The sequence below is a fragment of the Marasmius oreades genome, chromosome 9 (genome assembly GCF_018924745.1).
Source record: "Marasmius oreades isolate 03SP1 chromosome 9, whole genome shotgun sequence".
Classification (NCBI taxonomy): Eukaryota; Fungi; Basidiomycota; class Agaricomycetes; order Agaricales; family Marasmiaceae; genus Marasmius; species Marasmius oreades.
The window spans coordinates 25,365-41,090 of NC_057331.1; the positions used below are offsets into that span (position 1 = coordinate 25,365).

Here is a 15,726-nt window from a genome sequence, read left to right on the forward strand (position 1 = left end):
GTGAGAATCCTTTTGCGCGTGAGTCATGACGTTTGTCTGTGCTTTTTCTTCCGACTTTGACGTGAAAATTATTCACTAGTTGCGAGAACTCAAGAGGTCGACATCCCGTCGCAACTTGCGCTCGGTGTACGGTTCTTACAAGCCCAGGCTCACATGTTCGTACTCCTCTTTTCGGTGGAAGAAACAGTTTATCGCTCGGGCTCTTAAAGGAGGTTGGCCGTGCATTCGCCATTGCCCAAGTGTTTGTCAATGAACCTCTATTTATCCTGAGTGGAACAGTCACTTCCGAATTCATACATCGTACGGCTGGAGCCTATCTGTTCGTAACTCCAGTTTTATCGATACTCGAACGGATAAACGGGATGCCTTTTGTCCGTTGTCCGTTAAGGGCCTCATTGTACTATTGGTCCTCTGATCCGGAAGGCAAGATACCAGTCCCCAAAGAAGATTGGGAGCGGATTGGAATCCCCGAGCTTGAAGTACAAATGTACATTGGGTCATTCTGGAACACAGATGATTATGCGGCCATGCAGGAGTATTTGACGATACAAGGCTACGATTCTTATAGTTGCGAGAGCGCAGGGATACCAAAGTATGAATCGATGTAGGTTTTTCGTATCGAGTTTTTATCTCGGTGTTTTGTATTCTTATTTCGATTGTTTTCTGTCAGGGGATCCACACACGACTACTCAGGTAATGCTTGAAGATGCGGACGATTGGGTTCGTCTAGAAGATGGCCAACAAGCAATAACTGAAAGGAACCCGAATGGCATCACCTCTCCTTCGATGTATTCATTGATCTCGGAGAGTGAAGCGCAGAATGGTGTGTGGCCTCTGAGATCTTGATGACTCTCAGGACCCAGCCTTACTTCATTTACAGGAGAAATGGTGCTTGGTGGAGTCTCGACTAGTAGTGAAGGCGGTAATTTCATGGGGTGGTTACAGAAGGGTTGGCTGAATCCATCAGCATTTTGGCACTTTGATTGCCGCGGGTTTTCTTGGGTTGTGCAACCCAAGAAAACCCGGAACAACCGACAACCACGCCATCAGCAACCCCAGTCCGTTTATTCGCAATCGATTGATGGACCTGTCTGACCACCCAAATCTCTACCATTAAACTTTACCACTCACCATAAGACCATTCTAAATTATAGTAATTCTTTTCATTCATCCTTTTGGCAGATTTTAAACTCATGTATAAATAAAATTATTGATTAATGTACAATTTATATATGTGGATTGTGAGGTTGTGTGGAATTGTCAGGTGGTGCAGTTGTGTGACCATCTAAAAATTCGCCAAAACCCGCCAAAACCCGGGGCAGCCGCGCCATCAAAGTGCCCAAATGCTGATGTCGCCGGGCGCAAGGTAAGTTGCCGATGATTTTTGAGAACTCTCAGCTTAGATTGACGGATGTTAACAGGGGAAATCTATAAACTTAAGGCTGATCTCGACCGGATTGTCCCGAAGGCACCTGAAGAGGATGACCATGGATCTCCTGTTGTCGTGTCTCCATATACTTAGTTGCCGTTTGGTAGTCGAATATGTACGGCAGGATGGCCGTGGTTCGTATTCTCCTTCCGTACCACTGGAAGTCGCCGATTGGTTGTATATATGTCCCATTTTCTCCGCCGTAGACCTGGCAGATTGGAACTACATCGTCACTTAGTGCCAGCCAGTAAGAAGTACCCACAGGTGAGAATAAGTCAGGAAATTCTTGAACTGCGCGTAGAAGATTCGGAGTACGTGAAAAAGGGTGTTAGAAGAGAACGTAACAGTCCGTACTGTCTTCCACCAAGCGACTAAGAGGAGCTTTAGTCGGTTTTATGGTAATACCCTCGTTCCGATTTCATGAATATGTGTGTAAAACCCTTGTGCTCTTCGCGAGAGTTCTTCGTGTCCACTGCCATGTATATACTACCACTTGCTATGTTGAATGTTTACCCCTACCTCCTATTGTATCACTTAAAGGGACCATGCTGCGTAATCTATCTATCTATCTATCTATCTTAAATATTAATTTGACTTCAAGAAGGAGTCGGTACCAGTACTCGCTCAGCTTCGGATTCCGCGGAATCGGAAACGGCGGTTTGACGTCACATGACTAAGGTTCGAGGGTCCGCTGTGGCTATGCCTTCCATCCGACCCTGAAACGACTGAGATTTCTAACTTTCCTCCGATTTCCTCCACGCGACTCCGAGTGACCGTGGATGTCTGTGGCCATTCGGGTCTGTTGAATCTACACGAAGCATGTATTCGAGACTCCTGGGCAGCAGTCATACCAGCAGCCTTCGTCCTCTCTATCTGTCTCCTCTCACTTGCAAATATCCCGTCGTTATCTGTCACAAGACTTTACAAGACCGTCAGATACCCGTTTCGACCGTTTTTGACGTTAACAGACGCCCAAGCGTTGGACACTGAGGGAGATGAAGCAGGATATGAAGAGGATGGACGCATTGGCGAAGTAGGACAAGCAGGAACGACGGCAACAGCAGCAAGGGAATTTCCTGTTTGGAAAACAGTTGTTTTGGTGTTTATCGGGTTACTGGAGGGTATCTGTTGGACTATCGCTGGATCCTATATCCTCATTTCCGGCGAAACGAGCTCCAACGCGAACGCTGCCTGGAACGGAATCCGAGCATTCCTCGTCGCCTTTACATGTACCTATACAGTCATACGCCCCATCCAACGTCCAACCGCGACTGCGCCTTTCGATCTGTTCATGATATACATGTTACAGTTAATGTCGGGTGTTGTCCAATTCGGAGGAATCCTCTACGCTCACACCGTACTCGACATACCAGCCTCGAGCATGACGGTCTTTGCGCACACCTTGAATCTATTCGGGATACTGGTCCTTCTGAGCCTCGTTCTCAGCATGCCATTAGCTCTCCCAAGCAGAAGAGTCAAACCGTCCGAAATCGTACGTCCAACCTATCTCATTTTGCTCCGTTTTTACCCATCCAATTAAGGGCCAGTCAATCTCACCAGAAGATTACACAACCCTCTGGGGTTGGATATCGTTCAGTTGGATATATCCCCTCGTTCGCCGCGGGAAAAGCTCTACACTCAATGAAGAAGACGTCTGGAATCTCAGTCCTACATTTCAATCTCGACCCCTTTTCATCAAATTCAGTAATACCCACCGCACCACGCTTCTGAGGAGGCTCTGGGCCGCAAACTCGTTGGATTTGATTCTATATGGGGTGCTTACTATAACGAGCAGTTGCTTGAGTTTCATGAATCCGTTCTTCTTGAAGTTAGTTTTCTTTTTCTTGCCTGTTTTTCTTTTTTTTTCTTACGAGCTTGAACTACACAGCCATATTCTGTCTTCAATCGAAAAACATGGAGCTGATGTCACTCCCGCCGACCGATCTAACGCATACATTTACGCTTGTCTCATGTTTCTGACATCGTTAGCGAAGGTGCGTTCGCGTTCATAGTCTTCTACCCCTTATTATACACTTTCCTTTACCCTTTTCCCTTACGATTCCTGCTCTTCGCTTTCCTACATTAAACATTGAAGGCTAACTCTCTAACAGGCTGAATCAGACGTCCAACACCTTTGGTTCGGACGAAGAGCTGCTACGCGCATCCGTTCCGAGTTGATGGCTTCCATCTATGACAAAGCGTTGAAGAGGAAAGAAGTTGCAGGCGCTGGCGAGTCGCATGACAAGAAGCAAGAAGACAAGGATAAGGGGAAGAATAAGGATAAGAGTAGGAATAAAAAAACGAAGGCGAAAGAAGAAGATAACGAGCCAAAAGCGGGTGCAGACGTGGGGAAGGTTGTCAATTTGATGGCGGGGGATGCGACTGTGGTGAGTGAAATATACGTTCTCTAAAGAATCTAGATTCCTACTACGCCGTTTTTCTCAATATAGGTAAACGGTGCTTGTACAGGGTTATACCTCATCTACGGTTGCCCGTTTGAAATCATCTTGGGTTGCGCGTATATTTATCAGTACGTTTCGTCCTCTTACTTTGAATTCTTACGCCAACAAAAACAAACACACAGACTCCTAGGATGGTCTGCATTCGCAGGATTTGCAGTTCTCCTCGCGGGTTGGCCGTTGAATACGTTATTGGCGAAACGGAGTATCAGGATTCAAAAGGGTACGATGGCGGCTAGAGACAAGAGAATGGGAGTGTTAAATGAACTTATTGGAGCGGTGAGTTGGGCTCTTCCCTTTTTTGCCCTTCATTTTCCGATGCCTTACTCTTACTCTCCAAGGTCAAATTTATCAAATTCTTCGCATGGGAAGATCGCTGGATTGATCGCGCTATGGGAGCGAGGGAAAAGGAGATGAAATGGATGATTAAAGGTAATGTCTAGTCTGGATTCGACACTCCTTTTACCGCCGTTACTTACCCTTTCCCCCAGCCCGTATCAACTGGATCATATTTTATCTCCTAGGGATGAGCGCGCCTATCCTCATTTCGATAGTTTCTTTTGCTACATTCGTTGCTCAAGGGAATGAGTTGAGGGTTAGTACGGCGTTTACGGTGAGTTGCTTTCTGTGGTTCTATTCGGAGTATGTAGGACTGACTTCCCGCGCAAACGTCTTATCGCAGGCTATAGCTCTCTTTGGTATGATAAGGTTGATATCACCCCTTCGTACGTTGGGTCTGAAGCGCTTTTTAATCTTTTCCACTCAGGGCACCTCTCAACGTTATACCTACGTGGATAGTTCAACTTCTTAACGTACGTCCACGTTTCTCAAAAAAGCGTTTAGCTAACTGACGGATCATACCCAGACAAAAGTCGCACTCGACCGTATCGCAGTGTTCCTCGCAGAAGATGAAGTAGATGAACAAGTTTCGTCTCTCAAGGGCCTCCACTCGAGGGAAGAAGATCATTCTCACCAGCATCCTTTCCTCTCTGGAGACTCGGAAGGCGGTTTGGGTTTGGAAGGTGCTACACTCAAATGGAACGAAATTGAGAAGAAGGAGCCGCCCAAGACTAACGACGATGCATCTCAAAAACTTCGCACTTCATGGTTTTCAAGCGTGAGGTCGAAGATGAGGAAGATCAAGGGTACCATCTCCAGGGATAGTACCACCGCGGATGACAACAACGACACTACTGTCGCTTCAGCCTCGGAGACTGGAACGGTTCATTCCGTTCGTTCGGATGATGCCTCGCAGGAACGTAGATTCGAGTTGAAGGATATTTCGGTTTTTTTCCCAGAGGGAGAGTTGTCGGTCGTTACTGGACCTACTGCGAGGTATGTTTTCACCTCTTTACCCCCCTCTCATTTAAACGGGGCTCAATTCTCGTTTTTTTGTTTCTTCTCTTTCGCCAGCGGAAAAACTGCACTTCTCGTAAGTAACTTCCCTCCCAACCTCCAATCAACGTTTTTCACCACCTTCTAGATGGCAGTCTTGGGTGAAATGACGCTGCTTAACGGTCGAGTCATCCTTCACAAAGATCGGAGAAGGGTAGATGAACATGGGTACACACGTACGATTTCATACGCTGCCCAGAGTCCGTGGTTGAGGCATCAAACGATAAAGGAGAACATTCTTTTTGGATATCCGTATGATGACAAGAGGTACAACGAGGTGGTGGAGGCTTGTGCGCTCAATCCTGACTTTGAGATTTTGGAGGATGGGGAGGAGACGGAGATTGGGGCTAGGTGAGGGTAGTTTTTTGTTTCGTTTCGAAGAATTCGGTCTGACTTTGGATTTTTTGCTCGTTATAGAGGTGTCTCGTTGAGCGGTGGACAGAAGGCGAGGTTCGTAGAAGGGTTTGCCGTTCATTTTACACCTGCTTTAACTGGTGGGTCTTTCCAGGGTTGCCCTGGCGCGGGCTGTTTATGCCAGAACGAAGTACGTGCTCCTGGATGATCCACTTAGCGCTGTGGTTAGTAGTGATCGTTTTACTCTCAAACGTTACCACTAATTGATCCATTTTCTCCCTTAGGATAGTCATACGTCTCGCTACCTCTACGAAATCTCTTATGCGGACCTCTTCTCCGTAATAGGACTGTGGTACGATCCTTTACCCCTGTGCCTCAAATAGGAAATGCTAATCGACCCTTCTTTAACAGGTACTCGTAACACACCACGTCGACCTTGTCCTTCCTGGAGCACACTACCTCATTCGCATGCTCGACGGTCGTATTGATACTCAAGGCACAATCAAAGACCTCCGTTCACAAGGATTATTAGAAGGTATCGCTTCCGAAGCTGGAATCGAAGCCCATCGTGAACAAGTGGCCGTCGCGGAGGAGGAAGGGAAAGCAAAAGCTACGCCGGAACCTGAGGTACCGGGAGACGCTGGGGAGCAAAAGAAACCGAGGAAGCTTGTGAAAGATGAACATCGCGAAACGGGGAGTGTGAAGTGGAGGATATACAAGAAGTATTTGGAGGCTTCGTAAGTTATACCTTCGACTCTTCAGTCCTGTTCTGGTGACGACGCCCACCACAGGTCATATTATATTTGGGTTATCTTGGCAGTGTTCGTCGTTATGAACCAGTTTTTGGGCGTTGCAGAGAAACTTTGGATGATAGTGCGTTCCCTTTTTGTCATGTTGGGGAACGGACATTCGTTTAACTTCTTGCTTTCCTTCTCTAGCAATGGGGAGAGGCATATGGGAATGACGACACGTCTTTCCGCTCCCACCCCTTCTCAGCTTTCCGTAGCACTGGAGGTATCTCCGACCACGAATACGTTGCGGACAGTTACGTGTATTCGCAACACCACCAGACCCCTCTCTATACGTATGCTTCCAACCGTACCGGAGGCAGTCGCCCTCTGTTTGGCGTAAACTTGCCAAACGCATATGAACATCCACTGTTCTATGTCGGGATTTACGCAGCCATCGGTCTCGTGGACGTGACGGTCAACCTTTGTTCTGTCATTGCGCAGTATACCGGGGCGTTGAGGGCTTCTAGGGCATTGTTTAAGTGAGCATTTCTCTTTCTCTAACATGACATCAACTGAACGGCGATCGCACCCCCCATAGACAACTGTTGGAAAGAGTAGTCAGAGCAACGTTCCGTTTCCACGATACTACCCCTCAAGGGCGTATGTTGAATCGTTTTGGCAAGGACATTGAAACGATCGACTCGTCTTTAGCTGGTTCCCTTCAGGCCGTCAACTCGTCTTTGGCGAGTTTCTTTGCGTCTGTCATTACCATCACGTACATGACTTTGGTGATATTATCTTAGACGTCGACTGACTCCCTTTCGCTTTTCTCTTCTTCTCATCCAGTGTCTTCTTTCCTCTATTCCTTCTCCCAGCTACCGCTATTGGTTTCGTTTACCGGGAACTCGGAATCGGCTACCTCAACACAGGCCGTGACCTGCGACGGATGGAATCCAACTCCCGGTCGCCTATCTTCTCGCACTTTGGTGAATTACTCGAGGGAATCGTGACTGTTCGAGCCTTCTCCGCTGAACGTCAGTTCTTGGACAATCTCCATAAGAAGATTGACCATACCACCAAGGTGCGTTGGAATAACCCTTTGCTCATATTTATGCTAATCATGTAAACTCTTTTTACTATAACTCTTTTTAGATGTGGTACGGATTTTGGATGACGAATCGCTGGTTGCTTCTCAACTTTGATTGTATTGGATGTCTGGTACGTTTCCTCCCTTCATTGTCAAACATTTGAGGTAATTCTGAATATCGATTTCCTCAGGGCGTATTCATCACCGCACTGTTCTCGATTTCCAGAACAGACCCTGGTATTGCAGGTCTCTGTATCTCCAGCGCGCTCAGTTTTACGGGATCAGTTTATTGGGCATGTCGATTCTGGACGAACTTGGAGTTGGATCTCAAGTACGTTTATTTGCTTTTCCCGAAGCCGACTTCTGTCGTTCAACTTTCAACCCTAGCTCGGTAGAAAGAGTCGTAGAATACCTTGAAGTTCCACAAGAGCCTCCAGCGATCATTGAATCCAACCGTCCTCCTGCATATTGGCCATCCTCGAGTGCAAATAACGACACACTTATCCGGGTCGAGAATGTAACTGTCAAGTATGCTCCGGAGCTTCCGGAAGTACTGCAAGATGTATCGTTCACGCTTAAAGCTGGAGAGCGGGTTGGATTACTTGGCAGGACGGGGAGTGGAAAGTCGACGTTGGCTATGAGCGTTTTACGGTTTGTCAGTTGCCGTCTCTCCGTATCTTAAGTCGTTATACTGACTCGCTGTCTTCCAGGTTGACCCATCGAGTGGCCGGATTCTTATCGATGGAATTGACATCTCGACGATCGGAACCTATGATCTGCGATCTAGGCTGGTACGGGTGCTCTTTATTAACCCGAATGTTGCTGAGACGGTTTCTTTCTTTTCCAGACATTCATTCCACAAGATGCCACCCTCTTCTCTGGTACCCTCCGGGACAACCTAGATCCCTTTCATGAACACACGGATGAAGAGTGTCTCGATGCGCTCTACAGAGTTCAAATTATCCACCCAAACAATGATGGAGGATCTCGAAGATCTTCCCGGGCACCCTCTACCGTCGCCTCGGGCACCGCTTCACCCGCTTCACCCGCAACTTCCCGACCTCCTTCTGTGCAGGCTAACCGGGAAGAGGACATGATTCGTACCATCGCATCAGATTCAGATTCCTACTCGACTACCACTACTGACGTGGAAACTCGAACGAGCACGATCACCCTATCCACTGAAGTCACAAGCGGAGGAACTAACTTCTCCCAGGGTCAAAGACAATTACTATCTCTGGCGAGAGCATTATTGAGCTCTGTTATTGTATTGGACGAGGCCACAAGTAGTATTGATTTCGCCACCGATGAAAAGATTCAAAAGGCGATCAGGGAGGAGTTTGGGCAGTCGTTGTTGTTGACAGGTATGTTTTTATGCCCTTGGACTGACTCCCATGCTGATTTCTTTTTTTTTCATCTCAAAAGTCGCTCATCGCCTACGAACGGTGATTGATTACGATCGACTGATTGTTTTGGACAAGGATACACCATTGAGCTTAATACGGAAGGAGGATGGGTTATTTAGGAGTATGTGCCTGAAGAGCGGTAAACTGGCGGAGTTGGAGGCTGCTGCTGTTGTTGCGAAAGCAGAACGTGACAGTCTTAGGGTTGGTCAGTAGTCCTGTCAAGGCTAGCAGTCGAAATTTTCATTCTGGCTGTACATCTATCTTCCGAATCATGGTCGTACAGTACAATCGTCGTATTCTTTTATTTCTAAGTGCCTCATAGACTTCTTTCTGCTTGCATGTAATGAGAATGGCAGGGAACGGCAGGGTACACAAGATGCCAATTTTAGGAGGAACTTCAAATCGCAATTGAGTGTACCTGTTCGAACTTTGTACCGAAGGTTCATTCCAAAGCAACTCTCATTTAAGGTATGAGACGTTCAGGATTGGTTGGGTGCATGGAAAGGGTTACCTATCAGGCAACGCGAAGTGTCACGGTTTGAGAACGGGCCGGCACTGGAACAAAGTGTGACAAAGTCACACTTTCCGCTCGAATCTCGACGGCCACGACGCTCTCGAAATTTTGCGTCAACTAGGGGTTCAACCAACCCAGGAAATCTTGCGACCCAAATTCCTGGGGTGAAGAATGAGGATCCTCAGAGTAGAACGAGAAAAAGGCTGGGAGTAAAAAGCTACGGTAGCTTCCATTAACGTTGGGGTAAGCGTAACCGTGCTTCTCTGCGACGGTTCTTATTCGATTCCCTAAGTCTATATTCTCTTTAGCATGTCTTAATTCATTCAAATTCTCCTCCGAGGACCGGACTCATGCCTGAGTAGGGCGAGATATCGGCTTCTTCTTTGAGTGGGCATTATAAACAAAGCCGTAGTCGTTCCAGTGAGAATACTAATTCTCCAGGAGAAAACCAGCGTTGGCGGCTGAGGCGACGATGAAGATGGTGTTGTTAACGTTATTTTCCGAGTAAGCGTTTCGCCGTATTGTCTTCCTTTCTTTTACTTTACTTCCTTCACCCATGGACCCTTGGCCCCGTACACTCGACTTTTCTCTTCCCTCATTGCTATGCAAAAGTTTCCATAACTTCCATATCCCCCAGTCTAAATACTCATGCTCGACTTCATTGCAAACTTCTAACTCCTTTCTGGTAGACTATCTATCGGTATTATCAAAGCCTCACGCGAGTACGAAGAAAGGGAAGGACGGAATTGCAGCTAGGCGTGAGGCGGAGAAGGAAGTTTGTGGCGTGTTGGGGAAGTTTTGAATGCTATACAGGAGGATCATGGGAATGAGTCAGGTTGGCTAAATTGAGCGGTTGACGAGAGGGAAAGTCAGACACAGAAAGCCTTTTCAATATGTGCGTATCACTTTATTGACCGTTCGCATCACCACCGCCTACTCATTGCTTCCGGCCACTTAGCCATTTTCCCTGCCATCTTCACCACCCAATACCAGCCTCAAGGTACGATCCACGTTATTCTCACTTCTGAAGGAAAAAAGTACACCAACCATGCTTGTATGGCGGCACTCGCTCCGTTTCCATGGTTGCTTGGTGACGATTCTCACCAATTTGCTATCTTATGACGGTCGTGGTTATCCGTCATAATGAACCGCCCTCCGAGTTCCGAGCTTCACAACTTGCTTGGATTCAAATACCAGGTGCGCACTTCATTCTGAATCCGCCGGAGATGTCAAAATATGATTATCTTGGAAGGTGCGCGGGAAGGCCCAGAGCACCAGGAAGGTTGCTCGTGACCATGGGAGGGAATGGAGAAGAATAGCTCGCGGACGTGATATTAGGAAGCTATGGGAGCCATCTATCAGAACTTCCAGGAGTTGTGGAATCTGACATTTGATCGATCGTATTAAGATTAAGTGGTTGCATGCGAGTTTATGCCAAACTTTTCCTTCATGGTTGGTTCTGATATTACTATTCGTTATCGATATAGGCTATCAATGCGCCTATACGGCCTTTTCTTTATCATGGTTTCGAACAAGCTCCCTTGTGTAGTGATCGTTGTTCAATGGAGGCCTGTTGCTTCATCTATCGTCGTGTACGAAGGGGCTGTCCAGAGGTGAAAGACCACACCGCCATCATCTGTCCACGGTATTTGCCTGCCTTCAGTGCATTCGAATGATGTCCACTGCCACTAGCATTTGGGTAAAATCATGTTTTGGAAGTAGGATCATTCGAACCCGTCTTTCCTTCCGCCTTACTCCAGCAGGCTGGTATGGATATTGTCCTAAGGTGAATTCGTTCCCCTTGCCTAGCCTTACCTTTGTGAGCGAACCAACCTTTTCCTATAGAATTTCCTTCATTTTCGTTCTCGGGCGATTGTGCGTAGGGTTTAACATAACTCCACCATCCCCGCTATCTACTGGTGCTCCCCGGGCCTTCAATTACACATGGAATCCTACGGACGCCCAGAACAGTCCGTTAGGAGCATTTGTCGCGATGCTCATTCAACCGCCAGAGGGTTTCGAATGCCCTGACCTTGACGCAGGAGGAGATAGTCTGATCAAAATCGTAGAGAGCTTTGCTACCGTCCAAGTTCCTGGTCCTGCGATCGTGTCATCAGGGAAGTTTTTTCTCACCCCGGCGAAGCAAGGGTGAGTGGCCAATCATTCGGTTGAGATTCTAGAATCCTAACCTTGGTCGCTTTACGATAGAATTCATATCGTCTGTACGCATGGGTAAGAAGGCTATTCGATGGATGAGAAATAGCACGCTGTTAATCCAACACCTCAAATGGCAGCAATCTCCCACCGGGCCTGCTGAATGCGCAAGGCTCTAGTGGTATCAGGTGAGGGCTCATTCGCCTCATATTCAGGTCAAAGTCAATGCTGATAATACAATCTGGTGGCAGTGACATCTTCAAAAACTTCAAAAGTTTGAACTTGCTTGATCAATCAAATCCATTTGATGTTTCTTTGCCAACAAGGACGAGCTCCGCAAATTCAACTTCCACTAGTGTCTCCGGCGTATCATTCTCTCCAACTCCTTCCAAGGATTCGGACGACAGTGGCCAGAATGATGACCATGATGGCAAAGGTCGAGGGTACGACTTTCGAACTCGATTTATCGCTCTGTGACTGAACCAATATTCAGCAGTCATCATGGCAGTGGCAAGACAACGGGAGTTGTAGGAGGTATCCTAGGAGCCGTAGCGCTCATTTTCATAATCCTCGCCATCCTCCTTTACCGGCGCCTCAGATACCAGCGAAAACTCAACCAATTCCACAAAGAACACATGCTTCTCCAACAACAACCTCCGTCAACGTTTCTTTCATCCATCACTCCCGTACAGCGCGTTACTTCTTCTCCGATCCCCGGGATCCTCGCGCCTCTGTCTCCTATATCGACTATGAACCGGCGGTCAGATATTCCAATGGGATTTGAAGAGACTATGTTGACACAGAAGGGTCCCTATCAGTTCTCTTCTGATAATCATTTAGCTCGCCCTTCTCCGCCATCGTATTCGGTTGCCCTTCCACATAAACCTCTGCCGATGTTTCCAACACAACATCATACTCCAGATTGAGCAGCACATCGCAGTTATGTTTAGACGCATGCCCCGGTTTCGTTATATAATAACAGACATTGTAGGAAAATATGACGTTATCCCGAGAACAAAATTGTACTATTTGTATTTAAGAAATCTTCACGATATCATTCTACTACTGCCGGTGGGATCCTTACGTTCTGGGTCCCGTGGGGCACACCACGAAGCTGTTATTCACCGTAGGGTTTCTTTCTGTTTGTGTTCCCTCATCACTGCCTTTCCATTCCCTCCAATCTATTCACGCCTTGATATTGACGTCGCCATTGATATCAGTAGGATAGGGACGAGCTTGAAAGCTTTTAGACTACGATCTTGAACACTCGTAGCGATCATTGTTGAATCGAGGCCCATTTCTCCATCAATCGTTGTGCAAAGGTTCACGAACTACGAAGGGACTGCCCAGACACGATCGATGAGAAACCACACGGCTATCGTATTGACAACCTGTCGCAGTATTTACCCGCCTTCAGAGACTGTATACGCATTTTGAATGTTGTTCTGTTTTTGTACCTTGAAACGATCACGATGTCCACTGCCATTAGTAGTAGCATAAAGGTAAAACCATGTCTAACTTCTAAGTTGGAAGTAGAATCATTCGATCCTCTCTATCCCTCCGCCTTATGTTCGCTGTCCAGCAGGCTGGTATGAATATTATCTTAAAGTGAATTTGTTCCCTTTGACTAGCTTACCTTCGTGAGCGAGCCTAATCAAAATCTTTCACTATAGAACTGCTTTTATTCTTTTTCTCGCACGATTGTGCGTAGGGTTTAACATCACCCCACCATCCACGCTATCTACTGGTGGTCCCCAAGCCTTCAATTACACATGGAATACCACGGACTCCCAGCACAGTCCATCAGCAGTATTTGTCGCAATACTGATTCAACTGCCAGAGGGTTTTGACTGTCATGGCCTGGAGGCGGGAGGAGACAGTCCGTTCAAAGTCGTAGAGAGCTTTGCTATCGCCGTTATTTCTGACCTTTCAGTGACGTCATCAGGGAACATTTTTCTTACTCCAGACAAGGAAGGGTGAGTGGCCAAAGAATTTGATAACCATATTTCAGGATCTGACGGAGTCATATTACAATAAGATACCATAGTATCTGCACGTACGGGTAAGAGAGCTATTTGAAGGATGAGAACTTGATGAGAACTGCACCCCATTAACGCCACACACCAAATGTTAGAAATCTTACACGGAGCCTGCTGAATGCCCAGGGCCACAACAGCATTGGGTGAGAGTTCTTTTACCTCCTGTTCAGGTCCAGAGTCAAATACTGATATTTCAATCTGGTGGTAGCGCCATCTTCAATGTCCTCAATGATTTGAATTTTCTTGATCAGTCAAACCCATTCAATGTCCAGGATGATGACCACAATGGGGACAGTCGAAAGTAAGGATGTTCCAGACTAGGTTCATTCACCACTCTACTGAATCACATTCAACAGTCATCATGGTGGCACAGACACAACAGCAATTGTAGGAGGTGCCTTAGGAGCCATAACTCTCATCTTCATAATCCTCACCATCCTCCTCTACCGGAGCCTCAGATACCAATGGAAACTCAACCAATTTCATAAAGAACACATGCTCCTCCTCCAACAACCCCCACCCACATTTTCGTCCACCATCACTCCCATGGTACAGCATGTTACTTCTTCTCCAATCCCCCAGATTCTTGCGCCTGTGTCTCCTGTATCGACTACAAACCGGCGGTCAGATATTCCAGTCAGATCTGAAGAGGCTACATTGATGCAGAAGGGTCCCTATCAGTTCGCTTCTGATGATCATTCAGCCTGCCCTTCTCCGCCATCGTATTCTGTTGCCCTTCCAAGTTCCAAATAAGCCCTGCTGATGTCCAACATAGTATCATACTCTGGATTGGGCAGCATGTTGCAGTTATGTTTAGAAGCATGCTTGGGTTTTGTTATATAATGATGAACATTGTAGGAAAACATGATTGTAGCTGGAAAAACAAGATTGTAGTCTTGTATCTATAAAATCTTCACATATCATCCAATATTACAACTGATAACATTGTTACATGCTGCATTCTGGGTGGAGGAAGGTTATATCAAAATGCTAGCCAGGTACAGGATTGCAAGTTCCAGGCGACTTTGAGGGCTGACTGTACATCTTGGGGCTCCCGCTCTGTCCTTAAGGCTTAAGCTCCCAGGCCAAGCCGAGCTCTGGCTTTGCAACTCAGGCTTGAGGTCCAAGGTCTGGAAAGCCCGAGCCCAGGCTTTTTTGCAAGTCTTTCTCTTTGTTGTATGTCCATTTCCCCCAGTGTGGAACTTGAATATTTCCAGGACTTGACATGCACCATATGAAGCTGTTCATTGTTGGGTTTCTTTCCCTCATCACTCCCATTCTGTTCCTTCCCTTGATATTGATGGTTGTCATTGATATAAGTAGGGTATAGATGCGGCTTGACAGCCTTTCTACTATGATCTTTGAACACTCTCCCTTGCCTGTAGTGATGGTTGTTTAATTGAGACATGTTCGCCATCAGTTGTAATGCCTGCAGAAGGTATACAAATCACAACATCTTTGGACAATCCATCAGTGCTATTTTTGTGCCTTCAGAGACTGTATATGCACTCAGATGGTGTCCTGTGTTTTGTACCATGAAACAATCATGATGTCTGTTGCTGTTAAGGACGTGTGGAATGACTCGGAACTGAAAGGAGAAACGATAAGATAAGATATAAGATATGTACTGAAGGATATACTAGAAGAGGAATGATCTAAGATGAAGAGAGGGAAGAAACGGAGTTGATCGGAGTGTGTCAGAGAGCGACGAGGAGAGCAAAGGAGATAGTGAAGAGAATGACGGAGTCTTGACAGTAGCCGAAGTTATTGGACAACGGCTCCCTGAGTCGAACTGCCTTAGACCAGGTCACTGGGAAACCAGAGTCGAGTTTAATTCTGAAGAATGTAACTACTAAGTCGTACATCTTATATAGGATAGAATGTACAAGGTCCGAGACGGAGACAGTAGTCGGATCCGTATTCGGACCGCCGACTCCCAAGCCGATAGTCTAGGCTTAATGGGAAGTATGGAGATTAAGGTAAGTGGAGTAAGTAAGAATAGAATGAAAGTGATTGTGACCAGTCAGTCTGTATTGGTCCGGCATGGATGTAACAGTTGCCAGTAGTATTTAGGTAAAACCATGTCTTTAAAGCAGACTCATCTGATCCCCTCTTCCCCTCCACCTTACATTCCCAGCAGGCTGGTATGAATATTATT

The 15,726-nt window shown here is 46.7% G+C and overlaps 5 protein-coding genes across 5 annotated transcripts; all 5 read left to right on the top strand.

The window, feature by feature from the left end:
* Positions 1 to 29: 29 nt before the first annotated feature.
* Positions 30 to 608, top strand: E1B28_012961 (uncharacterized protein; the record flags this gene model as incomplete). The annotated part of the gene is made up of 1 exon (XM_043158111.1): positions 30 to 608. Exon 1 carries the CDS (start codon positions 363 to 365, stop codon positions 606 to 608), a length of 246 nt encoding a protein of 81 aa, XP_043003454.1. The 5' UTR covers positions 30 to 362.
* An 88-nt stretch (positions 609 to 696) lies between these two features.
* On the top strand, positions 697 to 1,095 carry E1B28_012962 (uncharacterized protein; the record flags this gene model as incomplete). Its single annotated transcript, XM_043158112.1, has 2 exons — positions 697 to 823; positions 881 to 1,095. 2 exons carry the CDS (start codon positions 697 to 699, stop codon positions 1,093 to 1,095), a joined length of 342 nt encoding a protein of 113 aa, XP_043003455.1.
* A 1,003-nt stretch (positions 1,096 to 2,098) lies between these two features.
* E1B28_012963 (uncharacterized protein) lies at positions 2,099 to 6,058 on the top strand (the record flags this gene model as incomplete). The annotated part of the gene is made up of 18 exons (XM_043158113.1): positions 2,099 to 2,107; positions 2,160 to 2,921; positions 2,971 to 3,257; positions 3,318 to 3,423; positions 3,541 to 3,816; positions 3,880 to 3,959; positions 4,014 to 4,167; positions 4,230 to 4,320; positions 4,380 to 4,501; positions 4,571 to 4,596; positions 4,655 to 4,700; positions 4,754 to 5,223; positions 5,302 to 5,320; positions 5,372 to 5,634; positions 5,701 to 5,733; positions 5,792 to 5,861; positions 5,922 to 5,989; positions 6,049 to 6,058. 18 exons carry the CDS (start codon positions 2,099 to 2,101, stop codon positions 6,056 to 6,058), a joined length of 2,892 nt encoding a protein of 963 aa, XP_043003456.1.
* Positions 6,059 to 6,105: 47 nt separating this feature from the next.
* Positions 6,106 to 9,074, top strand: E1B28_012964 (uncharacterized protein; the record flags this gene model as incomplete). The annotated part of the gene is made up of 11 exons (XM_043158114.1): positions 6,106 to 6,374; positions 6,429 to 6,510; positions 6,576 to 6,907; positions 6,967 to 7,143; positions 7,215 to 7,449; positions 7,521 to 7,586; positions 7,647 to 7,786; positions 7,843 to 8,110; positions 8,166 to 8,246; positions 8,303 to 8,819; positions 8,881 to 9,074. The coding sequence occupies 11 exons, from the start codon at positions 6,106 to 6,108 to the stop codon at positions 9,072 to 9,074; spliced, it is 2,361 nt and encodes a 786-aa protein (XP_043003457.1).
* Positions 9,075 to 11,144: 2,070 nt separating this feature from the next.
* Positions 11,145 to 12,455, top strand: E1B28_012965 (uncharacterized protein; the record flags this gene model as incomplete). Its single annotated transcript, XM_043158115.1, has 6 exons — positions 11,145 to 11,161; positions 11,221 to 11,523; positions 11,584 to 11,607; positions 11,670 to 11,717; positions 11,781 to 11,972; positions 12,023 to 12,455. 6 exons carry the CDS (start codon positions 11,145 to 11,147, stop codon positions 12,453 to 12,455), a joined length of 1,017 nt encoding a protein of 338 aa, XP_043003458.1.
* Positions 12,456 to 15,726: the final 3,271 nt, after the last annotated feature.